The sequence below is a fragment of the Lissotriton vulgaris genome, chromosome 5 (assembly GCF_964263255.1).
Source record: "Lissotriton vulgaris chromosome 5, aLisVul1.2, whole genome shotgun sequence".
NCBI classification, from domain to species: Eukaryota; Metazoa; Chordata; class Amphibia; order Caudata; family Salamandridae; genus Lissotriton; species Lissotriton vulgaris.
The window spans coordinates 2,001,569,042-2,001,592,009 of record NC_141693.1 but is presented as its reverse complement, the minus strand read 5'-3'; the positions used below and the strand labels follow the sequence as shown (position 1 = coordinate 2,001,592,009).

Here is a 22,968-nt window from a genome sequence, read left to right as displayed (position 1 = left end):
CCTGTTAGCAGCTGCACAGCGGGTCTTCTTGATCTTCTTTCTTCTTTTCTTGTCGGGATCTGAGGAAGGTAGATTCAGGGAGCCCGTAAATACTGAATTTAGGGGCGTTACAGGTAGGGCAAGGACAGGGACCAATAGGTCCCTGTCCTCGGGTGGGTACACCCCCTGGCCTGCTCCTCTCCTGTGGGAGGAGGGGCAGGAGCCTAGCTGTGATTGGGCAGGGCTCCCCATCTTCAAGATGGCCGTAGCCCAGGGTCGTGCTTCACCTAGTGGGTGGGGTTGGCACAGGCTGGCACCCCCCCCCCCCCCCCCCCCCCCTGACGTAGTTTTAGCCCGCCAGTCTTCCTGCCAGAGTGGGGGGGTCAGGACTGGTGGGGGCCAGCTGCTGGGTACAGCAAATGGTCTGGAGAATCTCAGAGGCGGTATGCCTTTGAAGCTTCCCCCTGCCCATCCTGGGGGAGGAGACCTAGCACATTGCCCAGGATGTGCATGGTTGCAGGCCCAGGAGAGCGGTGGGCTCTCCACCCAGTGGTCCAGCAAAATGTCTGCTCAGCCCAGGCTTGGATTGTAGGTTAGGTTTTCAGGGGGCATCTCTAAAATGCCCTCTGGTGCATTTTACATTAAATCCCACACTGGCATCAGTGCGGGTTTAATGTGCTTAGAAGTTTGATACCAAAATTATCAGTCTTCAGTGTAGCCATTATGGTGCTGTGGCGTTCGTAATGACAACCTCCCAGCACAATATACTCTTAATGGCATCACTGCACTTAATGTGCCCAGGAATGGCCCGAGTACTGTAGGGGCACAGGGCTCATGCACCTGTGCCCACACCCCTGGCATCGGGTACCCAGCTAGAGGGGTGACTGAAGTATGACAGAGCTATGGGTTCTGTGGGCATGGCGCACAGGGATGTGTGCCATTTTGACTCTGTTTGGTTCTGTAATTAGACACTCAGCCTGCAAAGGCAGTGTGTGCGTGTCAAGGTACAGGGCCCCTGACGGTGGCACATAAGTGCTGCAGCCCTCCGGTGTCTCCTCTGGTCACCATACCCTGGGTACCTAGGGTACCATTTTACTAGGGGCTGACAGGTGGCCAGAGATGCCAATTTGGTTTTAGTTTCAACACAGTTTTAGGGAAGGAACACAGGCCCTGGGTACCTGGTTGGCAGGAGCCCAGGGCACACTCAGTCAAAGCACATCAGCAGTCAGAAAAAAGTGGGGGCCTACCAATGCCAGAAAGATGGTACTTTCTCACACAAGTTTATTGCCTTTATGCAAGGTACTCATCTGAGACCTCTCATATAGTATATTTTGATACCTGTTGGTTCTAAAAATAAAACAACTATATCTTTTGACATAAAAACAGTTGGCCTGGAGTACAGTCCTTGAGTGTGTGAAACTTTTTGTTGGCTGAGTGTGTACAACAAATGCTTTACACTGTCCTCTGGTACTGCCTTACTGCGCGACCAAGCTACTACTTTAGAGAGTAAGGTCAGACCGGACTATAACCTCTGTTATACATCTGGAGTTTTTGGCCTCTATACACACTGTACCTTACTTTAGTTCAGTATATATAGAGCCACTTTCTCACACACAGGCTGTGTGCCATTTCGACCTTTGTTTTGTCTGCACCAGGCCATGCATGCTGCAATCCGCATGTCCTAGGTGTGGGGTTCTTGGGGGACTCTACAGTCCCCATGTCCTCGGTACCCAGGAGCCATTTACTAGGGACTTAAAGGGGTCATGAATAGCTAATTTAGTTAGTTTTAGGGAAAGAACAGTTGTACTGGGAACCTGGACAGTATGGACCCTGTAATCTACAGTCACGGTTGCACCAAAAGCCATGCAAAAAATGTGTGTGTGGTGGTTACTGTAATAGAACCCCATTTTCGCACGGTACTCTTAAAAGTAGCAGTGTGACTCCGGTCAGTATTTTCTCTTACTTTTGAATGGCTGAAGTTGTCTAACTTAGCTGAAAAAGTACATTGGGTGTACCAGTGGGTCTAAAGCAGTTTGGCAGCCTTCCAGACATAGTTCGAAGTGCCATATGTATACAGGGCCATAGGACAGTCTATCCTTCCGCAGACTGCCAGGGATCCTGGGCGTGGCGGGCGCAGACTGACTTGCCTTAGGTGCGTATGCCCCACGGCCACACTAAATAGGTCCAGTCATACAACAACTGGATTAGTACCTCACGTTACCAGCGGCACCTAAAAATGGCTGTCCAATCGAAACGAGCACTTAACCATGTGCTCCTTGCTTCAGAAAAAGTGCATGTGCAACATAAAGGACCCAACCTCTGTTTTCTTAAAAGCAGTTGAGCAAGCCCCAAAACTAAGCTTAGCAGAATTCTCTTGAAGAGGTGCCAGTGACACCCTACGTACACCAAAGTGTGGGTATCAAATTTGTTTCTGTTGCTAAAAAATAATCTTTTGTATGGACTGCAAAACTTCAATCACCCCATCACCCCATCACCTTTTGGATTTTACCATTTCTGGCATATGGTCCTATTCCAAATAGTTAACCCATTGATGCAGTTGTGCTTGGACCGCTGATTCCACCCATTTTGGATTGCCCGGATGTCTACTAAAGACTGTAGAGTCCAGAATGCGGCAGCAGGCTCATCGCCCGAAAGGACTCCTCGGGAATAAGTTTAGATGTTTTTATGAATGTCCACGAGTTTGCTATGTGAAATGGATGCATTTTAAAGTTTAGATGCTACTGTCACATTCTGATACAATCCCGTAGACTGAGAGATTCATCATGTACTCGCCCTAATAGGTTTGTGTGGATGGTGCTTGTAATTCCATAGCCAGGGCAGGAGGAGTTGGAAAGAATGATGATCCAAGCTTCCAGTGACTTAAAGCACATTTTTTTCCAGATAAAATTCTGTAAAATTCTAGTATTTGCGCTTTGTAAATAGCTGCCTTGTTCTACAGCCACAAATGGCTACTTGTAATCTGGATGCATGTTTTGCATGATACTTTTATTGCTCTTCACCAAATTGTGTGAAAATGTGTAAATATCCTGACTGCCTTACTTCTCTCATTTGATAAAGGGGAGAGTTTCTGAGACAGACCCTGGAAAAAAAAACCCTGAACATTTACATTGAAAGCAGTGCTTGGTAATAATGCCAGAGAACGTGGTTTTGCACAAGGTCTTTGGTTTTACCTCTAATAAGTTGGCTTCCTATGTTGGATTGGAAATTGCATCTCATAACTATCCTTATGTTTACAGACGAGGAATACCATTGATGGAATCTATTTATTCATTTTGAGTTTTCTGCCTTGATTTCCTCAGGCCTTCAAGAAGAAGTAGATTACGCTGAGAAATTAAAGTTCAGTGAAGATGAGGAGGATGAGGAAGCACTGAAAGAAGGGAGGCTTAAATGGTAATATCTGCAATTTGGGTCACACGAAAAATCCTTTTGCTCCTACCCACTCTCTGCCCCTCCCTTGTCTTCATTTTATTTCCATTCACTGCATCCTCATGATTTTTCACCACTCCCATCCTTTTCCTAGCCTCCACTCTCACCACTCAAGCTGCTTCCACTCTTGTCTTTGTTCCTTTTGTCTGTCCTACTCAGGTTGTCTGTGTCCTTTCCGCTTTCATTTTCTTTACCTGAGCCCCTCTCATCTCTCCAGCTTCCACCCAGTCTACACTCCACATGCCCCGTCCACACCTTCATTTCCACTTCCACACCTTCATTCCACACCATCATTGACCCTGGGGGAACCCTGGTTCTAACCCCAGAATACCAACTCCCACAAACTTGTACTTACCTGTAAACAGATAACTCAATTTGCTTCCATAGGATTGTATTGACCACTTTTCTTAAATTGTTTTAAGTGTGGAATTGGTTTGCATGGAACACTGACAAAACTGCAAATGTTCTAAAAGTGATTTACTTACCATATGTCTAGGAAATGTCTCCGTGTGATATCTAGGCATATCACACTGATTAGCAAAAGTAATCTGAAAAGTTATCCAATAAGTAACGTACAAAGTCATTTGAAAAGTAACTGAACAGTAATTTCAAAACATTGACTTACCTGTAATTCAATCAATTGCATTTGAACCTGCATTCAATTGTAAAACATTGCATACGTTTTTGCAAAGTATTATTTCACTCAACTGCACCAGGCTTGGCTTGGTTCTAGAAATAAGATAACTTAATATTTTTATGCAAATGAAACTGGTCTGAGTTCAGCCTTTGAGCGTGACATCATTTGCTGATGTAGTGTTTTCACAAATAGTGTAAGGTGCTATATACTTTTACCTCTGCCTATTTGGTGTTGCACTGGACTCTGTGCACACTATACTTCATTTTGGTATAGTATATACAGAGCCAGCTTCCTACATGCAGCACATCTAGACTAAATTGCTGGTCCACCTTGGGAACGTTTTACAGGCCCTGCAAGCTGCAGTCCTGAGTATCAAAGTATCTAAATGCCTGCTAGGGCCGGGAAATGTTGAATACCTGGCCCACCTTGTAGGTGGAGGCCTAGTACAACCCTTACAACGCAAGGTTCCGACAATTCTTACCTGGAAGGCTCCAACAACCCAGTCATGACCTGCCTTGGCTTGACTGGGTATTACAGGAGGTTTGTGAAGGGGTATGGTTCCAAAGTGGCAAACTCCACAGAACACACCTCTAAGAAGATACCCAAGAAAGTTAACTGGACAGTTAGTTGTTGAAAGGCTTTTGTGCTCGTCACCAATTCTCAAATCTCTAGATTACTCTAAGCAGTTCATTGTGCAGACTGATGTCTCAGAGCTAGGGATAGGAGCAGTCCTATAAAAAACGATGGCCAGGACCCCTCCACTATCAGTTAAGTCTGAACCCAACGCACAGGAACAATTTTCACATCTGAACATTATATAAATGGAGACTCTTATTGTAGACATGTGTATTACATTGGACTAATTTATGGAGGGGGCGGGGTGTATTGCCACAGCTTACTTTATATATATTTTAAAGTCAGACATTTCTTTCTGGAGAGGGATTCCTTCTTTCCTTTAGAGCCACCTGCGTTAATGGAACTCATAACCATAAATTAAAAAAGTTTTTAATGCCAGGAATAGATGAGAACCAACAGAGGAGCAAAGATATCTGAAAGAATCTGGTACTACTGCCATCTCTATAATGGAGGGATTATCCCTGAATAGCTGCCATAGGCTTATGCGTTTTATATTTCATCCTCAGACTCAACACCTCAACTGGTCTTAACATGATACCTTTTCAAGTTAAATTGAGATGCTTTCACTATAAAACGTACTGTATAACCTCTCATGGCTTTGCTCTGCAGTGGGGAAGCATGGGAATCAAGATTATGAACTCTTTACTAGAATAGAGAGGTTGACTAGGCCCTGTTATTCCTGGTGGCCCTACTGGAATATGCTTGAGGGGCACCTAAAACGGCCCGAATATTCAGTGATATCCGGTCTATTGTATAATATAGGGTTGTGAAGACCTTGGAGAGCAGCCTGTACCCAGAACTAGTGATTGGTTTGTAATTTGGATTTGTAATAGCGCATTGAACCAAAAGGCATCAAAGCTCTAAGCTAGAAAAATCCTGTAAGGAAGGGGAGATACCAAAACAGGAAAGGCAGAAAAGTCTGTGTACCTTAATGAGTCAAATACTTGTGCTGGTACAGTGCCAATAATTTCAAGTCCAAAGGATTAGGTAAACCTCTTGAACACTACCCTAAAGATAAGCAGGCAGAATTTTGAAATGTTAAAATAATCGCGAAGACCTCTACAACAACTCACTGATTGATTGAAATCCCCAGCCAAATGCTGGCCTTGACTGGCAGTTAGCAAACAGTATATGGACCAGGAATATATGGGCATGTGTGGGTTCTCCAGATCCCAGCACAACGTAATTGTTGTGCACTAGTGAGTGTGCGGCTGTTTTTGTGCATCTACAACAAGAAAATTAGCAGAATGGTCACAGGGGAACATTGTTACTACATCTTTAAAATGTACTCTTTGTGCATTGGTGGATGGCAGACACTGGAACTCTCCAGAAGGTGGATTCACTGAGTGCATAGCAAAACATTCTGCAAAATATGTATTGGAAATTTAATGACCCTAAACAGCTGTAATGTCAAGGTTTGTGTGCAACTCTTTTATCAGAAAAATCAAATAAATTAAAAAAACAAAATCAAGAAACTACAAATTCTGCGAAACTCTTGCCAAGGTACTTTGCATACCCTAGGAAACGCCTGCAAAGACCCCAGTTTAAAATTATAATGCTGATTTTGTAAAGCTCTACAGAATATTTCTCGTAAATGCAGGTCAGACTTTTTTTCAACCCAAAACCTCAAGATCTCTGCTTAAAGAACATTAACCTTCTGGAAATACTCTGCTTTCATTTCCTGTGCCACAGTTTGAAGAAGTTTCTCACTTAGCATCTTGCTCAATTGCACTAATGCTATATATTTAACAATACTAGTTCTTGGATGTGCTAGACTATTGCCTCTCAAACAGTGTTAAGCCTCCTTTAAGCTGCTGCTATTTATTAAATCTCACTAAACACATTTCTGTTTGGCTACAAATGAGTCCTAAAATGCATCTACCTATGGGTTTTCAATAATGAAAATGTTCCTGCACGCAGATGAAAATAATTTGTTTACGAACTCAGACTTTAGTTACAAGTAACTTTTCCTTTTCCATTGTCCTGTATTAGTAAAGGAAGGCTTCCAACAGGGTCTTGTGGATTCCTCACATTTGCTGTGTGGAGCATATGTGGGCTATGTCTCTTTGGTCTAAAGAGTATTTCCCATTTGTTCAGTGATCTGGAATGCTTTCTGTAGCTGTCTTTGACCACGCTTCTTATTTCACTAGCTCAGAATGATTTCATTTCAAATAAAATCCTGTTTGCAGAACTGTATCACAAATTATTTTTTACCCAAAAATATAAATCTCCAAAACCTTGTTACGATTGGGTCATAATTCATCCACAGCTGGTCCTCTGCAGAGTGAGAAAGCATGTAGAGCAAGAATTGTTCTCAGTGACCTTTTTGAGCGTGTTTAATATCGTAGCCTGAGGTTACATGGCGGAGGAAGCTTGCACTGATTTGTCAGAGGCAAGACTGGCAGTGCTAGGCAGTGTGAAAAGATGACCCTTCTCAAGGACTCTCCTTTGGGTACTTTATGAAATCCAGTTCAGGCCCTAAATTCACCTAAGTTAATAAAAGTGAAATTGCAGCGGTAAGAGCAGACCTGAACTCAGTAAACATTAGGCTGACAGCGGCGGAACAACGAATCAATGACTCAGAAGACTCAGTCCACAGCACAAGAAAAGAAGTGAAGACCGTAGCATAAGCGACGACCTACCTGCACAAACAGCAGAGTTGAAAGCCAGGAATCGCAGGGGAAACTTATGCATACTCTGGATCCCTGAGGGGGCAGGGGAGGATAGTATGGCCCGGTGTTGGGAGGGAGGGATGGGAATGACATGCAATGGCTTGGAGGGGGGTGATGGGGAAGGGGGGGAGGTGAGGGGAGCATGTGAGGTGTGAAGGGGGATGTGGTATTGGCGTAGTGGATGGGTGAGCGGTTAGAGGAGGGGGGGTCATGACCTTTGGGGAAACGGTCATAAGGGGATGGTTTAAAAGGGGTGGGGTGGTGTTAGGGAGGTGATAGGGTGTTGGATGTGGATTGTCATTATGGGATATTGGATGGTAATTATGGGATATGGGAAATTGGAGGAGTGGGTTAGTGGAGAAGGGGGGGGATGTTTCCAGAGAAGTGGGTATAACCGGCACAGGGGAGGAGGGTGTGTCATTAAGGGGGGGGGGGGAGGGAGTGTCGTGTGGGGTGGTGTTAGTCTCTGGGAGGTGGAGGAGAGTTGGAAATAGGTGTGAAAGGGAGCTAGAGTGGGGACAGGGGACAGGAGTGTGTCAGGGGAGGGTTCAGGTGAGGGTGACCTAGAAGTGTCATTTGTTGAGAAAGGAGCCAGGGCATGGCATTTAACAACCCGAACCCACTAGCCGTACTAACAATGAATGCACACCCACACGCATCCAACACAATACTGAAAAACACTAAGGCAGCGCTCCTAAGGCTCGACAGGAAAATGGAGACCGGCATCAAGGGGACCAAGTCAGAAGCCCTTTGGGCTAATACCAGGATCAGATACAAAGGGAAAACCCTCCAATTTGAGGCATGGATAGAAAGGGGCTCATCCCCGCTCACATTCGCCGAACTTAAAGCAGCTCACCAACTAGAGGAACTGGACTTGTATAGATTCCTAAAGCTTAAAGCAGCCCTATCAAACTCAAAATTAGCGGACACCCGACCATCAATCTTCCAGTACGTAGCAAACATAACAGTTCACCAAGCCTCACAAATTTACAAAACGATCCGGCCACAAAGGTCGAACCTTAACGAGAAGACAATGGAATACTGGGACAAACACACACACCCACCACTTGACGAACCGGAATGGAAGAGGGTGACCGTTCTGCTCCCTGCGGACACGGACGCTCCCCACGCTGCTCCCTGACCCGCCTTGCCTCTCAGCTGAGTATCATTTTGCAGCTCCGCTGCTTGCTATAGCCACTTGTACACTGCTGCTTGAAAGTGCCGGACTCATCTGAATCGCGCTATTGCTGATATCTGTGCGCATTTAATTACTGCTTTGGAATCACTTAATCTGTTTAGCGCCGCTCTGCTGCTTGCCCCGGCCGCTGCTACCTGCCTGACATCACAGTTCATTTGCCGCTTTGCTGCGCTGTGTGTCACAGAGGACACAATTGATTTCAGCAGGCACAGTCCAGCTGATCGATCCCGTAAGGCCGCCGGCCATTTTGTTGTTGTGTTGTTGTTGATCGACCTGCCCTAGTCTCCACCCCGCTCCTGCCTTCCCAGCTGACCCGCCCTCGCCCCTCCCCCCCTCACCACCATTTATGACAGGAACATCTGTGTGCAGCGTCTACGCGCAGCGACCGCGCCCCATTCGCGCCTAAGGTGCGCCAAAGGTAAGCCCGTCTACGCCCATCCGTGCCTGGACCGCGCCCAGCGCCAGACCCCCTGGCCCTCGCATTGCCCAGCCCTCCCGCATTACGTACGATGCCACCACCCTCCTAGCCCTTAACCCTGGCCGCTCCCCCATCTGCGTCCAAGCCGCTCCTGGACACACCCATGGACCCTTTTCCTGCTACTCCTGCAAGTTCGACGGCACCAACAACAACTCCTCATCTACGAACACACAACAGATCTCCGATCCCAACCACCTACAATGCATCCTGCTCAACACCCGCTTGGTCCACAGACACGCCATCGACCTCTGGAATCTACTCGACACCATCTCTCCGGACATCGCCTTCCTAACAGAAACATGGATGAACGCCTCATCAGCCCCAGACATCACCATTGCCATCCCGGAAGGCTATAAGATCATTCTCAAGGACCGTACCGGCCAAACAGGAGGAGGCATCGCTATCGTCCATAAGAAATCCATCCGCATCTCAACCAGCTCGGACGTCAATCTCGCCAACTCTGAACACCTTCACTTCCAGATCCACATCGACCCCAAGACCACACTCAGAGGCACCCTCCTTTACAGGCCACCAGGACCCCGCGCACAATTTAGTGAAGACATCACGGACTTCATCACTCCACACGCGCTCCCCTCCGAGGATTACATCCTTTTGGGAGACCTCAACTTTCACCTTGAAAAGAACAACGACCGCAACACCACCACCCTTTTGGACAACCTCGCAAACCTCGGACTTAAACAACTTGTCTCTACCTCCACCCACATCGCAGGTCACACACTCGACCCTATCTTCACCTCCAGCAAACATGTCTCCTTCAGCCACACCACAGCTCTCCTTTGGACTGACCACAGCTGCGTTCACTTCACCTACAACAAGCCCACATCCAACAACCACCACCATCCCACTCTGCAAAGAAACTGGAACAAAATCACCATCGACCAGATCTCCTCATCGCTTCTTCAAAACCCCCCCCCCGCCCACTCCTCAAACCCAGATCAAGCAGCCACCAACCTCACCCAATGGTTATCCAACAGCGCCGACATCCTAGCACCACTGAAAAAACGACAAATAAAACTAGGCAGCAAGAAGGCCTCCTGGTTCAACGATGACCTTAAGAAATCCAAGAAACTCTGTCGCTCCCTCGAAGGCCTGGAAAAAAGACCCAACCACCAGCACCAAAGACGCCTTCAAAAACGCCACCCGCATACACCACCAACTAATCCGAAACGCCAAGAAAACAGCCTTCAAGGACCGTCTAGATAACAACGCCCACAACAGCAAGGAACTATTCAACATCGTCAAGGAATTTACCAACCCCTCAGCCAACTCCAACGACATCACCCCCTCTCAAGCCCTCTGCGACTCCCTAGCCTCATTCTTCCACAACAAAATTGCAGACTTCCACAACAGCTTCGACAACCAACCCGGAGACCAACCCACCCAATCCACTGCAGGACCCCCACCCCCCCCTGAACACCCTCAATGACTGGAAGCCAATCTCCACTGAGGACACCATCCGTCTGATGAACTCTATCCATTCAGGATCCCCCACAGACCCTTGCCCTCACCACATCTTTAACAAAGCAGACTCCATTATTGCACCGCACCTCCGAGATGTCATCAACTGCTCCCTCAACTCCGCAACCTTCCCGGAAAGCTGGAAACATGCCGAACTCAGCGCCCTCCTGAAGAAACCCACAGCTGACCCCACCGAACTCAAAAACTATCGCCCTATCTCACTCCTTCCATTCCCGGCCAAAGTCATTGAGAAAGCTATCAACAACTAGCTTGCCGCATTCCTCGAAACCAACAAATCCCTCGACTCTTCACAATCCGGCTTCCGAGCCAAGCACAGCACCGAAACCGCCCTCATCGCAGCAACAGACGACATTCGAACTCTACTGGACAATGGAGACACAGTCGCCCTCATCCTCCTCGACCTCTCCGCAGCCTTCGACACGGTCTGCCATAGCACCCTTCTACAGCGCCTCAAAAACATCGGAATCCAAGGAAAAGCACTGGAATGGATCACCTCGTTCCTCTCCGGAAGAACGCAGAGAGTCCGCCTTCCACCATTCAAATCAGAGGCCACTGAAGTCATCTGCGGCGTACCCCAAGGGTCCTCACTCAGTCCCACCCTCTTCAACGTTTACATGAGCCCCCTCGCGGCCATCGCACGCCAACATAACCTCAACATCATCTCCTACGCCGACGACACTCAACTGATCCTATCACTCACCAGAGACCCTAACACGGCCAAAACCAACCTACACGAAGGAATGAAAGAAGTAGCCGAATGGATGAAGCACAGCCGTCTGAAACTGAACTTAGACAAAACAGAAGTCCTCATCTTAGGTACCTCCCCCTCCGCCTGGGACGACTCTTGGTGGCCAGAGGCCCTTGGAAAAGCACCCATCCCGACGGACCACGCACGGAACCTGGGCGTCCTCCTGGATGCCTCACTCTCGATGAACAGACAAGTCAACGCCGTTTCTTCATCTTGCTTCAACATTCTTCGCATGCTCAAAAAAACATTTCGCTGGATCCCTACCGAAACTAGAAAAACAGTCACCCACGCTCTGGTCACGAGCCGTCTGGACTACGGAAACACCCTCTACGCCGGCATCACCGCAAAACTCCAGAAAAAACTACAACGCATCCAGAACGCCTCAGCCAGGCTCATATTAGACATCCCGCGTAAAGAACACATCTCTGATCACCTGAAAAACCTCCACTGGCTCCCCGTCAATAAGAGGATTACTTTCCGGCTCCTAACCCACGCACACAAAGCACTCTACGAAATAGGACCCGAATGCCTCAACACACGACTATCCTTCTACACCCCCTCCCGCCAGCTACGATCCTCCAACCAAGCCCTTGCCACTGTACCTCGCATCAACAAAACCACCATGGGAGGTAGATCCTTCTCCTACCTAGCAGCTAAAACTTGGAACTCACTTCCCACTCACCTTCGCCTTACTCAGAACCACCTAGCATTCAGAAAGCAACTAAAAACATGGATATTTGACAAGTAACTCCCCACCCTTCTTCAAGCGCCTTGAGACCCTCTGGGTATGTAGCGCGCTATATAAATCTATTGACTTGACTTGACTTGAGGGTGTGGCTCTCAGCCACCCGAAACAAGATCACCCCAGTTCTAGCCCAAACCAAACACTAGTTGCTCCATAAAACATTCTTGACCCCAGACCGGCTACACACACTAGGCATCAGAGACAGTCCAGACTGCTGGAACTGCGACACAGAGAAAGGGGACCTAGAACACCTCATATTCCATTGCTCAACACTCGGGGACTTCTGGTGCAGAGTCTTCAACTTCATAGATTCAGATTCAAACTTGCTAGGATGGGCGGCCGCTCTATTTCAAATCTCGGTCCTACTCTCTGGAATGCTCTCCCTTCTTCCATCCGCAAAGAATCGAACTACTTCCATTTCCGCAGTTCCCTGAAGACCTGGTTATTCAATCCGTAATTTTCTTTTCACTCATGCTTTTCTGCTCTGTCTCTGTCCTGGCGCCTGGAAACCCTTTTTGAGTAGCTGATGCGCACTACAAATTCAAAGAAAGAAAGATAACGCATTCAACTGCAAGATTCTAAGAGACTTTACCTCGCTAATCTCGGCCTTCATACGCACCAACCTCCAATCGGAGGGAGAGAGGGAGCTAATCGACCTTCTCCTGACAGCGGCAGTCAAAACTGGTCCTAACGAACTGGAAAGAAACCTCTAAGACCTCATACAAAGGCTGGCTCAACTGGGTCATCCACCTCAGAGGAGCGGGCAACCTGGCGCTACAGTACTCACCCTGGAAAACCTCATCCAGGAGCCTATGGGAAGCTCTGGACAAGGCCCTGGTACCACACGAACCACCTTGAAAAAACCGACCACTTAGCACCCAGAGTGGACGACCCAATACCTAAAGGGCAAATGACTAATTTGGCCTAGTCGGCCGCTTTACCAAACCAAAACGGTATAGCTTGGATGCCTGCTCTTTCCTTCTCATTCACTTATTCCTACTTTTTTTCTCTCCTTTCCTTTCCTAGATCCACTTTTATACAAGTACAGACAGCGAAGAGGGTCCCGGGCAATTATACTGTTTGGCAATTTACTGTCCTATTCGCACCAGCTGCGGGAAACCTATAATGCAATTGCTGCTTTTTTGTTTTTTGTATTAAAAAAAAAAAAAGCGAAAATATTTTGGTCTGGCATTTACACCTTTGATTTTACTTATGCACAGAGTCTTTCAATTGGCTCTTTTCATCCATTGGTCTGTAATTCATGTCTTCCTTCTGCCCTCCGCAGCATGTGCAGCAAGTCATTCTGCTGCAGCCATTGGCTAGCTACATTCTGTTACTGTATTCTGCCCTTTCACATGGACACCCACTCTTTAGCCAGCTTTTTTTTAATGATTGAAACCTGGCAGCTTCGCCAGCAAAGCTTAGCAAAACCATTGCAAAATAAAGCAAGCATTGGTTAAGCCAAAAGCCTGGCAGCTACCACAGCCCCCATTGCCTTTTCCAGTGCTTGTTAAGGGCGCAGTGCAAAATTGCCCTTCTCTGAATTTCCACAATGGCTTACTTTTTCCCTTGACTACAAAGATCTAGCATGTTGCTACAACATTTTTCTCGGTCTTCTGCAAAATCCTTGTCTGAAATTGACAGTATGCTCGGAGTTTCTGCAGTAGTTAGTCTGTTCTTTCAGAATACTGTTGTCTAAGTCCTCATGAACATAGATATTATGATTGTTTAAGATGTTGCAAATGCATAACTTTGTGGTTCTTGAGGTTTAAATGTTTTCATTTGTTTACAGGAACGGCTGGGATTGCAGAGGCTTGCCAGTGCCACCAAGGTCTGCAGAAATCGAGACACGACTTGGTCTTGAAACACATGTGTTGTCTAATTTACGACTCGTCTCTGAAAGCAGACTGAACCCTGATACACGTCTTGCCTCAGATGCCCGCCTTAGTCAGGATGTACGACTGGCATCCGATGTTCGCCTCAGCTCTGACTCAAGACTTGTCTCAATAGGCCGTCTTAGCTCAGATGCCCGTCTTCGTTCTGATGCACGACTTGCCTCTGAAGGCCGCCGTGGCCAGGATGCACGACTTACCTCTGAAGGCCGCCGCAGCCAGGATGCACGACTTGCCTCTGAATGCCGCCGCGGCCTGGATGCGAGACTTGGCACTGAAGGCCGCCTTGGCCAGGATGCGCGACTTGGCTCTGAAGGCCGCCTTGGCCAGGATGCTCGACTTGGCTCTGAAGGCCGCCTTGGCCAGGATGCTCGACTTGGCTCTGAAGGCCGCCTTGGCCAGGATGCGCGACTTGGCTCTGAAGGCCGCCTTGGCCAGGATGCGCGACTTGGCTCTGAAGGCCGTCTTGGCCAGGATGCACGACTTGGCTCTGAAGGCCGCCTTGGCCAGGATGCACGACATGGCCCTGAAGGCCGCCTTGGCCAGGATGCACGACTTGGCCAGGATGCACGACTTGGCTCTGAAGGCCGTCTTGGCCAGGATGCACGACTTGGCTCTGAAGTCCGTCTTGGCCAGGATGCACGACTTGGCTCTGAAGGCCGTCTTGGCCAGGATGCACGACTTGGCTCTGAAGGCCGTCTTGGCCAGGATGCACGACTTGGCTCTGAAAGCCGTCTTGGCCAGGATGCACGACTTGGCTCTGAAAGCCGTCTTGGCCAGGATGCACGACTTGGCTCTGAAGGCCGTCTTGGCCAGGATGCACGACTTGGCTCTGAAGGCCGTCTTGGCCAGGATGCACGACTTGGCTCTGAAGGCCTCCTTTTCCCGGATGCACGGCTTGGTTCTGAAGGCCGTCCTGTCTCGGATGCCCGGTTTGGTTCTGAAGGCCGCCCTGTCTCGGATGCACGGCTTGGTTCTGAAGGCCACCCTGTCTCGGATGCACGGCTTGGTTCTGAAGGCCGCCCTGTCTCGGATGCACGGCTTGGTTCTGAAGGCCGCCCTGTCTCGGATGCACGGCTTGGTTCTGAAGGCCGCCCTGTCTCGGATGCACGGCTTGGTTCTGAAGGCCGCCCTGTCTCGGATGCACGGCTTGGCTCTGAAGGCCGCCCTGTCTCGGATGCACGGCTTGGCTCTGAAGGCCGCCCTGTCTCGGATGCACGGCTTGGCTCTGAAGGCCGACCTGTCTCGGATGCGCGGCTTGGCTCTGAAGGCCGCCTTGTCCCGGATGCGCGGCTTGGCTCTGAAGGCCGCCTTGTCCCGGATGCGCGGCTTGGCTCTGAAGGCCGCCTTGTCCCGGATGCGCGGCTTGGCTCTGAAGGCCGCCTTGTCCCGGATGCGCGGCTTGGCTCTGAAGGCCGCCTTGTCCCGGATGCGCGGCTTGGCTCTGAAGGCCGCCTTGTCCCGGATGCGCGGCTTGGCTCTGAAGGCCGCCTTGTCCCGGATGCACGGCTTGGCTCTGAAGGCCGCCCTGAGCAGGATGCACGACTTGCCTCTGAAGGCCGCCTTGGGCAGGATGCACGACTTGCCTATGAAGGCCGCCTTGGGCAGGATGCGCAACTTGCCTCTGAAGGCCGCCTTGGGCAGGATGGGCGTCTTGCCGCTGAAGGCCGCCTTGGGCAGGATGGGCGTCTTGCCGCTGAAGGCCGCCTTGGGCAGGATGGGCGTCTTGCCGCTGAAGGCCGCCTTGGGCAGGATGGGCGTCTTGCCGCTGAAGGCCGCCTTGGGCAGGATGGGCGTCTTGCCGCTGAAGGCCGCCTTGGGCAAGATGGGCGTCTTGCCGCTGAAGGCCGCCTTGGGCAGGATGGGCGTCTTGCCGCTGAAGGCCGCCTTGGGCAGGATGGGCGTCTTGCCGCTGAAGGCCGCCTTGGGCAGGATGGGCGTCTTGCCGCTGAAGGCCGCCTTGGGCAGGATGGGCGTCTTGCCGCTGAAGGCCGCCTTGGGCAGGATGGGCGTCTTGCCGCTGAAGGCCGCCTTGGGCAGGATGGGCGCCTTGCCGCTGAAGGCCGCTTTGGGCAGGATGGGCGCCTTGCTGCTGAATGCCACCTTAACATAGATACTCTACTTTCTTCGGAAGCTCGCCTCAGCCAGGATACACGACTTGCTTCTGGCGCTCACCTCAACCAGGATACACGACTTGCTTCTGGCGCTCACCTCAACCAGGATGTGCGACACATCTCTGATATAAGAGTGGTTTCAGATGCTCGTCGTGCTCCTGACCCACGTCTGCTCTGTGATGCCCGTCTTAGCCCTGATGGGCGACTTGCCTCCGATTCTAGACTTGTATCTGATGTTCGAGTGGCATCAGATGGGAGACTCTGCCCAGATGCACGAATTGTCTCTGATGTACGGATGAGTCCAGAGGCTCATCTTGTCTCAGATTCTCTCCTTTTTACTGAAGCCCGGCTGTCCCCTGATACCCGCCTTGCCCCTGAAACCAGACCGGTTTCTGATGTCCGCCTTGCCACAGAAGCTCGGGGTGTCTCTGCCTGCCTTGCTCCAGATACGCATGTTACCCAGGATGCCCATCTCGCTAAGGACACTAGACTGGATACAGATGCCCATCTCTGCTCTAATGCACAGCTTGCATCAGATGGCCTTCTCGGCTCAGATACAAGACTTGTCCCAGAAATGCGTGCTGGGCATGATGTTAGACTCCTCTCAGAGGAAGGACGCAGCTGGGCCAATTCAACCACATTGCCTCCATCACAGCGCAAGAACCAAGAACCAACTCTGCAGGCTGCCCGCAAGCCAACCAGCTGGCCAGCTCCCACTGAGCCGCAGGTAAGCTTGCCTTGCACGACTTTTAAACAGATGTTTCTTTGAATGGCATGATTAGAGCTGTATTAATTTGAGAATGTTCTGCTGATGTGTAGCATGCATTGCTTGTAAATACACTTGTCTGCATACTCCTGCCATCTTGTGTTGAGCTCAGACATTTGCAAGATGTTTTTCTTCAAAGAAATCTTAAGTCCTGAGGTGTAGTGACTCCTCCCTTAGTTGGTATTGCTCATAGACTCCATGCTAGGTTGTTCCATCATCTGGTTTGGACATGTACCAGCAGGGCTCAGTTTTTCCTGACTTGCATCACTTTCGTTCAGACCCAATTGTTTCAATTCCTGTATCAATTAAACAAACCTGGCTCTGTGACAGGTCTTCAACTTCGTTCTCCAAGCAGTGTTCCACAGATTCTGGCCTCCCACTGATGCCAGACCACAAGGGCCTCTGGTCCTCTCGTAGGCTCTTATGCCCCTCACTTTGAAGAGTTAGTCATGAAGAATGCATGCACTGTAATGTAAAGGACACCCTGCCAGTGCTGCCCCCTATTCCACTCTAAATTCCCATGGACAAACCACCATGCGCTGTGCATTGCATGTCTCTCTCCTGAACACACCATATGTGAGGACTGTCTCACCTGCCTGGAGAAGTCTCTTCTGTATTGACACAGGCGTATGTGCGCACATAGGCTGAGGCAAAAGTTAGACATCCTGGCAGCTTCAGGGACCACAGCTTCGTGTTAGAGGCTAGTCCTGGGATGCCAGGCCCCTCCAGTTGTCACCCAGCTTGGAGGCGTCCTTCTCTGATCCAGACCCAGAGTCTGAGGGTGAAAAATAAGTCCCTGGCACCTCGCTGCCATGCACGAAGACTCATGCGAGTAGGGTCTGCACTGACACACAATTTAGGCTAGCGCATCTGATGGAGACAACTAGCTGCATATTCCTTACCTTAGAATTTTCCCCAGGTGTTAGATTAGATCCAGAAATATTTTGCGAGCAGTACCCCTGCATGCTGGTAGGTGGCGTCTTGTAGATCCGCGTGGGTTCGTCCGTGTCATCTGCGCCAGAAGAGATGTGCGCAGGGTTGGTAGCTGGCTCTGTATATGGTATACCACTAAGTGGTTATATCGTGCAGAGTCCAAAGGTTCCCCAGAAGTGTACAGGTCTCAATGTAAGCCCAAAGTGCTGAATTTGAGGTAGTGGGCGAGAAGCATTGGGCTCAACACAGAGCAATGTTAAACACGGATACTCGCCTCAGAGGCGATCCCCTACCAATTTTAGGAAAATCAGCTTCTTTCAAGATTTATTTTAAGACCAAGATGTTCCCAAAAAGGTAAGTACACTTTTCAGGAAAAATACTTTAGACTTTAAAAAGTGGACACAATGCATTTTTCAGTTAAGCAGTGTTGTCCTATGAGAGGAAAACAAGAATGTAGTTTCTGAGGTAAGTTAATCACTTACAAATTAAATCTTTGGTGTTTAAGGTCAGACCAGGCAAGGTTTAAGTTGGGACATAAGGTGCACCACCTGCCGCACGGGTGGTCGGTTGCAGTGGTCAGTTGTGGTCTGACGCCCTATGTTAACCAATAGAGACTGGGCGTGATCGAAGATGGGCTGCTTACAGGTGAGTAAAGCGGGGTCAGGGGTCGATCTTCTGCATTTAAAGTAAGCACGGAGGGGGTATAAGGGAGCACTGAACTTGCTCCCAAAGAAACACCGGGGCAGCCGGGTATAGAGCGCCAACAGTGTTGGGTGCTGAATGCTATTCAAGTGAGGAGATTTGTTTTGAACAATGACTGCAGGCTCCAGCCAGGAGGCTGGATGAAGAAAACCCACATCTGCCCAGGTAAGTAGAGATGTTATGTGACGTCGGGACAGTTGGCCAAGCTCCTCAAGGGCCAGGGGCTTCGGTGCAGTGGTGACCTTTGGCCTCTGGGAAACAGCTTACTGGGCAGATCGCGGTCATGGGGAGTCGGCAAGAGAAAGCTGCAGTCGAGTCCGGCAAGGGTCATCTCACGGTCGACTGGGGAACCTTCTCAGGACAGGTAGGCCACTTGGGCTGGGGCCATGAGCGTCTCGTTCAGAGGTGGGTCCACAGACTGGTTTGTGGGACCTCAAGGCAGAGTTTTTTTTCTTTGCAGTTTTATTCTACTGGACAAGTTCGCTGTTCATGGGGGGGTTAGAAGTCTTTTTTTGGAAGGCAGGCAGTCTTCCCAGTGTTCTGACGGTTTCTGGTGTGCGAGGCAAGTTGCTTTTCTTCAGCAGGGTCTTTGAGGGCTGCAGACGGGCCTGTGAGGCTGGGCCCAAGTTAGTTGGGGTCTACGTAGGTAGTAAATCTGATTTCTGAGTCTGGGGGAGCCACCTAAATACTAGATGTTGGGGCATTGCAGGAGAGTAACGGGTAGGGACCAATTTGTTCCTTTCCTGGGGTGTCTGCCTCCACTTTTATGCGCCCCTCCTTTGGGAGGGAGGCATAGCCCTAGCTCTGATTGAATAAGTCCCACCATCTTCTCGATGGTGGGCACTGCAAAATGTTTTACCATATGCAATCCTTTTAGATACCAAATGAAAGGACACCACACAAGTTATATATTACAAAATATATGTATTTATTTCTAGATTAATCCCCTATACTCTTTGAGCACAGAAGCACAAGCGTTAAACAAAGAACACAGTATAACATACAGTAAGCTACACAATTATAGATAGGCCGGGTGGCCACTTAAACCATATATTAAGAAAGTGGTGTAAGTACCACGTCACGAACAATGAACAGGCCTAGGGCCTTGGGAATCGCCTGGCCTACTCTGGACTAACGAAGGTTAGGACATAGGAGGCCCACAGGATGCGGGTGCAGTGTCTATAGTCAACAGCTTTTACCATACAAGTCAATGGTGCGTAAAAATCAGAAAGTTATAGGTTTCGGAGCCTTCCGACTGGACTAGAACTTAGCCACTTAAAACTAGGACACTAGAGGTGTAAACTACTATAGGAGCACCGGAGTTATATCGTTACCTCACCCACAGGAAGCGGGTGCATAGGTGCCAAAGTGTGTCGGGTTTCGTCGTGAAGTTCTATGGAGCGTGGAGGAAAAGATGTTGCAGGCGGCAAGGAGAGAAGAGTCCGGTTGGATCCAAGGGTGGATCAAAGATGAAGAGTACCTGAAAGCAGAGGGGACAGAGTCTAGGTCACTAGCCAGTGACCAGGATGGAACCAGGACGGAACCAGGCAATGTTGGGTTGCGATCAGGTGCTGTCGAGTCGTTTGTCTCCGCTGCCACGTGGACCAGGAAGGATCGAGGATGACCAGCTGGTGAACAAGAGTTGTCCCACAAAGGCTCTTGCTTTCGGCGGTGTCTGTACTCTAATCGGAGTCACCAAGCCTTGGCAAAGGCAACCCACGCTGGACTCTAAGATGTCTTCTTGATCGGACCGGGAAGGTCAGATCGATGGCTCCTTTTCAGGGGAGCTGGGGCCAGTCTGGAGCAACCAGACCAGCAGTGTAGTTTCGATGGTTCGTAGTCACAGAGGCCACTAGCCAACGGGCAAGCGACAGGACAACGCGTCGAGCAGGAAAAGTGTAAAAGGGCCCCAAGCAGCACTCTGAGTGTGGAGAGGTGATCTTTGGAGCACAGGCTGCTCGGGGCAGGGGCTTCTCAAATTCCCGAAGCACTGCGTCGAGAGAGCCTCGGGAGCTGCACAGGAAGCACTTCGTCGACTTTTCAAGATGGCCGGTCCCACGTCTCTAAGCTTTGCTAGGGCTGTGGATCGGGCTGTTGGAAGTCTGGGAGTCCAGGTCTGGTCGGTCTCTGTCGTTCGAGCTCCGGCAGGAGCAACGGCAAAGGAAGTCTTGATGCGCTGATGGTGCCACTCCTTGACCACAAGGGAGATTCTTCAGTCTTCTACGTTGAGTAGGATGTCGAAGGGTCCAGAGTTTCGTTTCAAAGTTTCAGTCAGGATGATCTAGTTTGCATTGGCACAGCTCCTACCTTTATTCCAAATCAAGGGGCTGGATCACCTGCTAGGTCCCTCCTGTGGGTGGGACCCAGGAAGTGGGTGGTTACACCCCTTTCCCATTGTCCAGTTTTGCGCCAAAGCTGGGGCTGGAGTGCCCCAGCACCGGTTTGAACTGGGCTATGCATGGGACGCCTTGTGCGCCCCAGGCAGTGTCTAGTTTCATTCAGCCCTCCCTGCCCCAATCCACTATCTCCTGTCTGGGGTGGTGCAACACCTCCCTGTGACAGGATACCATTTGTCCAGGCCTCCCCTGCCGGAGTTTCGGTCAGCAGCAGGAGGCCAGACTTGTCTGTGGCAGCAGCATCCATTTTGTGATGCTGAGGCTCTGATTAGATTTAACCACATTTAAGCAAAGTAACAGGTCTTCTCCCTCTAGAAGGGTGGAATGCTACCCCCATCGCCAGAACTGGTGAGGGGGGGTAGTATTTCTAAGCGTATGACACCTTACACGAAATGTTTTAATAAAGCCAAATCAAAGTTAGCAAGTAACCGCGAGGATTATAGAGTATATGGTATGGCAATATCCCAGAACAGCTAAGGGAGTGGGTCCCGAAAGCTGCAGACAGGCTCAGCTCATGCTAGAGCACCATCTCACATAAAACCAAGCACTCTGCCTCCAGGATTGTTAAGGCCTGCCATAGGAGTGGCTTATAGGTGCATATGTGTCCATATATAGGTTTAGATATAGGTATACTATATCTAAGCAAGGGGTGATTACACCACCTTGCCTCAGCTGAGTGATCAGCCAGTTGTGTCAGATTGGATAGCCAGCCAGGGGTGGCAAAAGATATGCTGCAGCCCCTGGTAGGCCTTGGATGCACCTATGCCCTGGGTACCTATAGTACACTGTACAGGGGCTGATAAGGTGACCCAATGTCCAATTGGTAATGTACCTAAAGTACATGTTCTAAGTGGAAATACATGCAGAGACCATCTGCATTGCAATGGTCAGTCCCTGGTCTGTGCTCTACTGTAAAGTCCATCCCCTGTAGGGAAATGGACCACGTGAGCAGTTTGGAATTTTCACCCTTCATCTGATTTAGCCATAAGAGGGCTTATGGTCTGTCTGAATTCTGAAGTGAGTGCCAAACAAGTATGGTCTCAACTTCGTCATGGCCCAAACCACAGCAAAGGCCTCCCTCTCAATGGCTGACCAACGTTTCTCTCTAGGGGTCAGCCTTCTGCTAATGAAAGCAATGGGCTGGTCTTGACCATCTACATTAAGTTGTGAAAGCACAGCACCCACCCCCAACTCAGAAGCATCTGTTTGGACAATGAACTCTATGGAGTAGTCGGGACTCTTTAGGATAGTTGCAGAGCACATGGCCTTCTTCAGGTCATCAAATGCCTTTTGACAGCTAACTGTCCACTGAACCTTCTTTGGCATCTTCTTGGATGTCAGATCATTTAATGGCGTCACAATGGACCCATCATTCTTTACAAATTTACTGTAATACCCAGTCAGGCCCAAGAAAGCTCTGACCTGTGTCTGGGAGGGTGGAGGAGCCCAGTCCTGTATGGTCTGGATCTTACTCTCCAGTGGTTGAACCTGACCCCCACCTACCAGGTGGCCCAGGTACGCAACCTTGCTCTGCCCTATCTGGCACTTTGTTGCCTTGATAGTTACGCCTGCCTTCTGCAGGGCCTCTAAAACCTTCTTCAGGTGGATCAGGTGATCCTCCCAGGTGGAGCTGAAGACAGCAATATAATCTAGATAAGCTGCACAAGTCATCCAACCCAGAAAAGACTTGGTTCACCAACCTTTGGAAAGTGGCAGGTGCATTCTTCAATCCAAAGGGCATTACCACAAATTGATAATGACCTCCAGGGTTTGAGAATGCTGTTTTGGCCTTGGACTCCTCAGCTAACCTGATTTGCCAATAACCAGCTGTCAAATCAAATGTGCTCAGAAACTTGGCAGAAGCCAATCTATCAATGAGCTCATCTGCTCTTGGAATGGGGTGAGCATCTGTCCTGGTGACAGCATTGAGACCTCTATAGTCCACACAAAACCTCATTTCTCTCTTCCCATCTTTGGTGTGAGGATTTGGCACAAGGACTACTGGGCTGGCCCAGGGGCTCTCTGATGGCTCAATCACTCCAAGCTCAAGCATTTTCTGCACCTCAGTCTTTATACAGTCCCTGACATGGTCAGGTTGCCTGTAGATCTTACTCTTCACAGGCAG

General features: G+C 49.6%; 1 protein-coding gene across 4 annotated transcripts in view; it reads left to right on the top strand.

Annotated features, from left to right (window-relative positions):
- PRRC2B (proline rich coiled-coil 2B) overlaps positions 1 to 22,968 on the top strand; it is a 657,801-nt gene that overhangs the window by 243,799 nt on the left and 391,034 nt on the right. For all 4 annotated transcript variants that reach the window (XM_086924792.1, XM_086924791.1, XM_086924790.1 and 1 more), the window contains exons 10-11: positions 3,300 to 3,390; positions 13,833 to 16,773. In XM_086924792.1, coding sequence (XP_086780918.1) covers positions 3,300 to 3,390; positions 13,833 to 16,773 — 3,032 coding nt within the window. The remainder of the gene's footprint in view (positions 1 to 3,299; positions 3,391 to 13,832; positions 16,774 to 22,968) is intronic.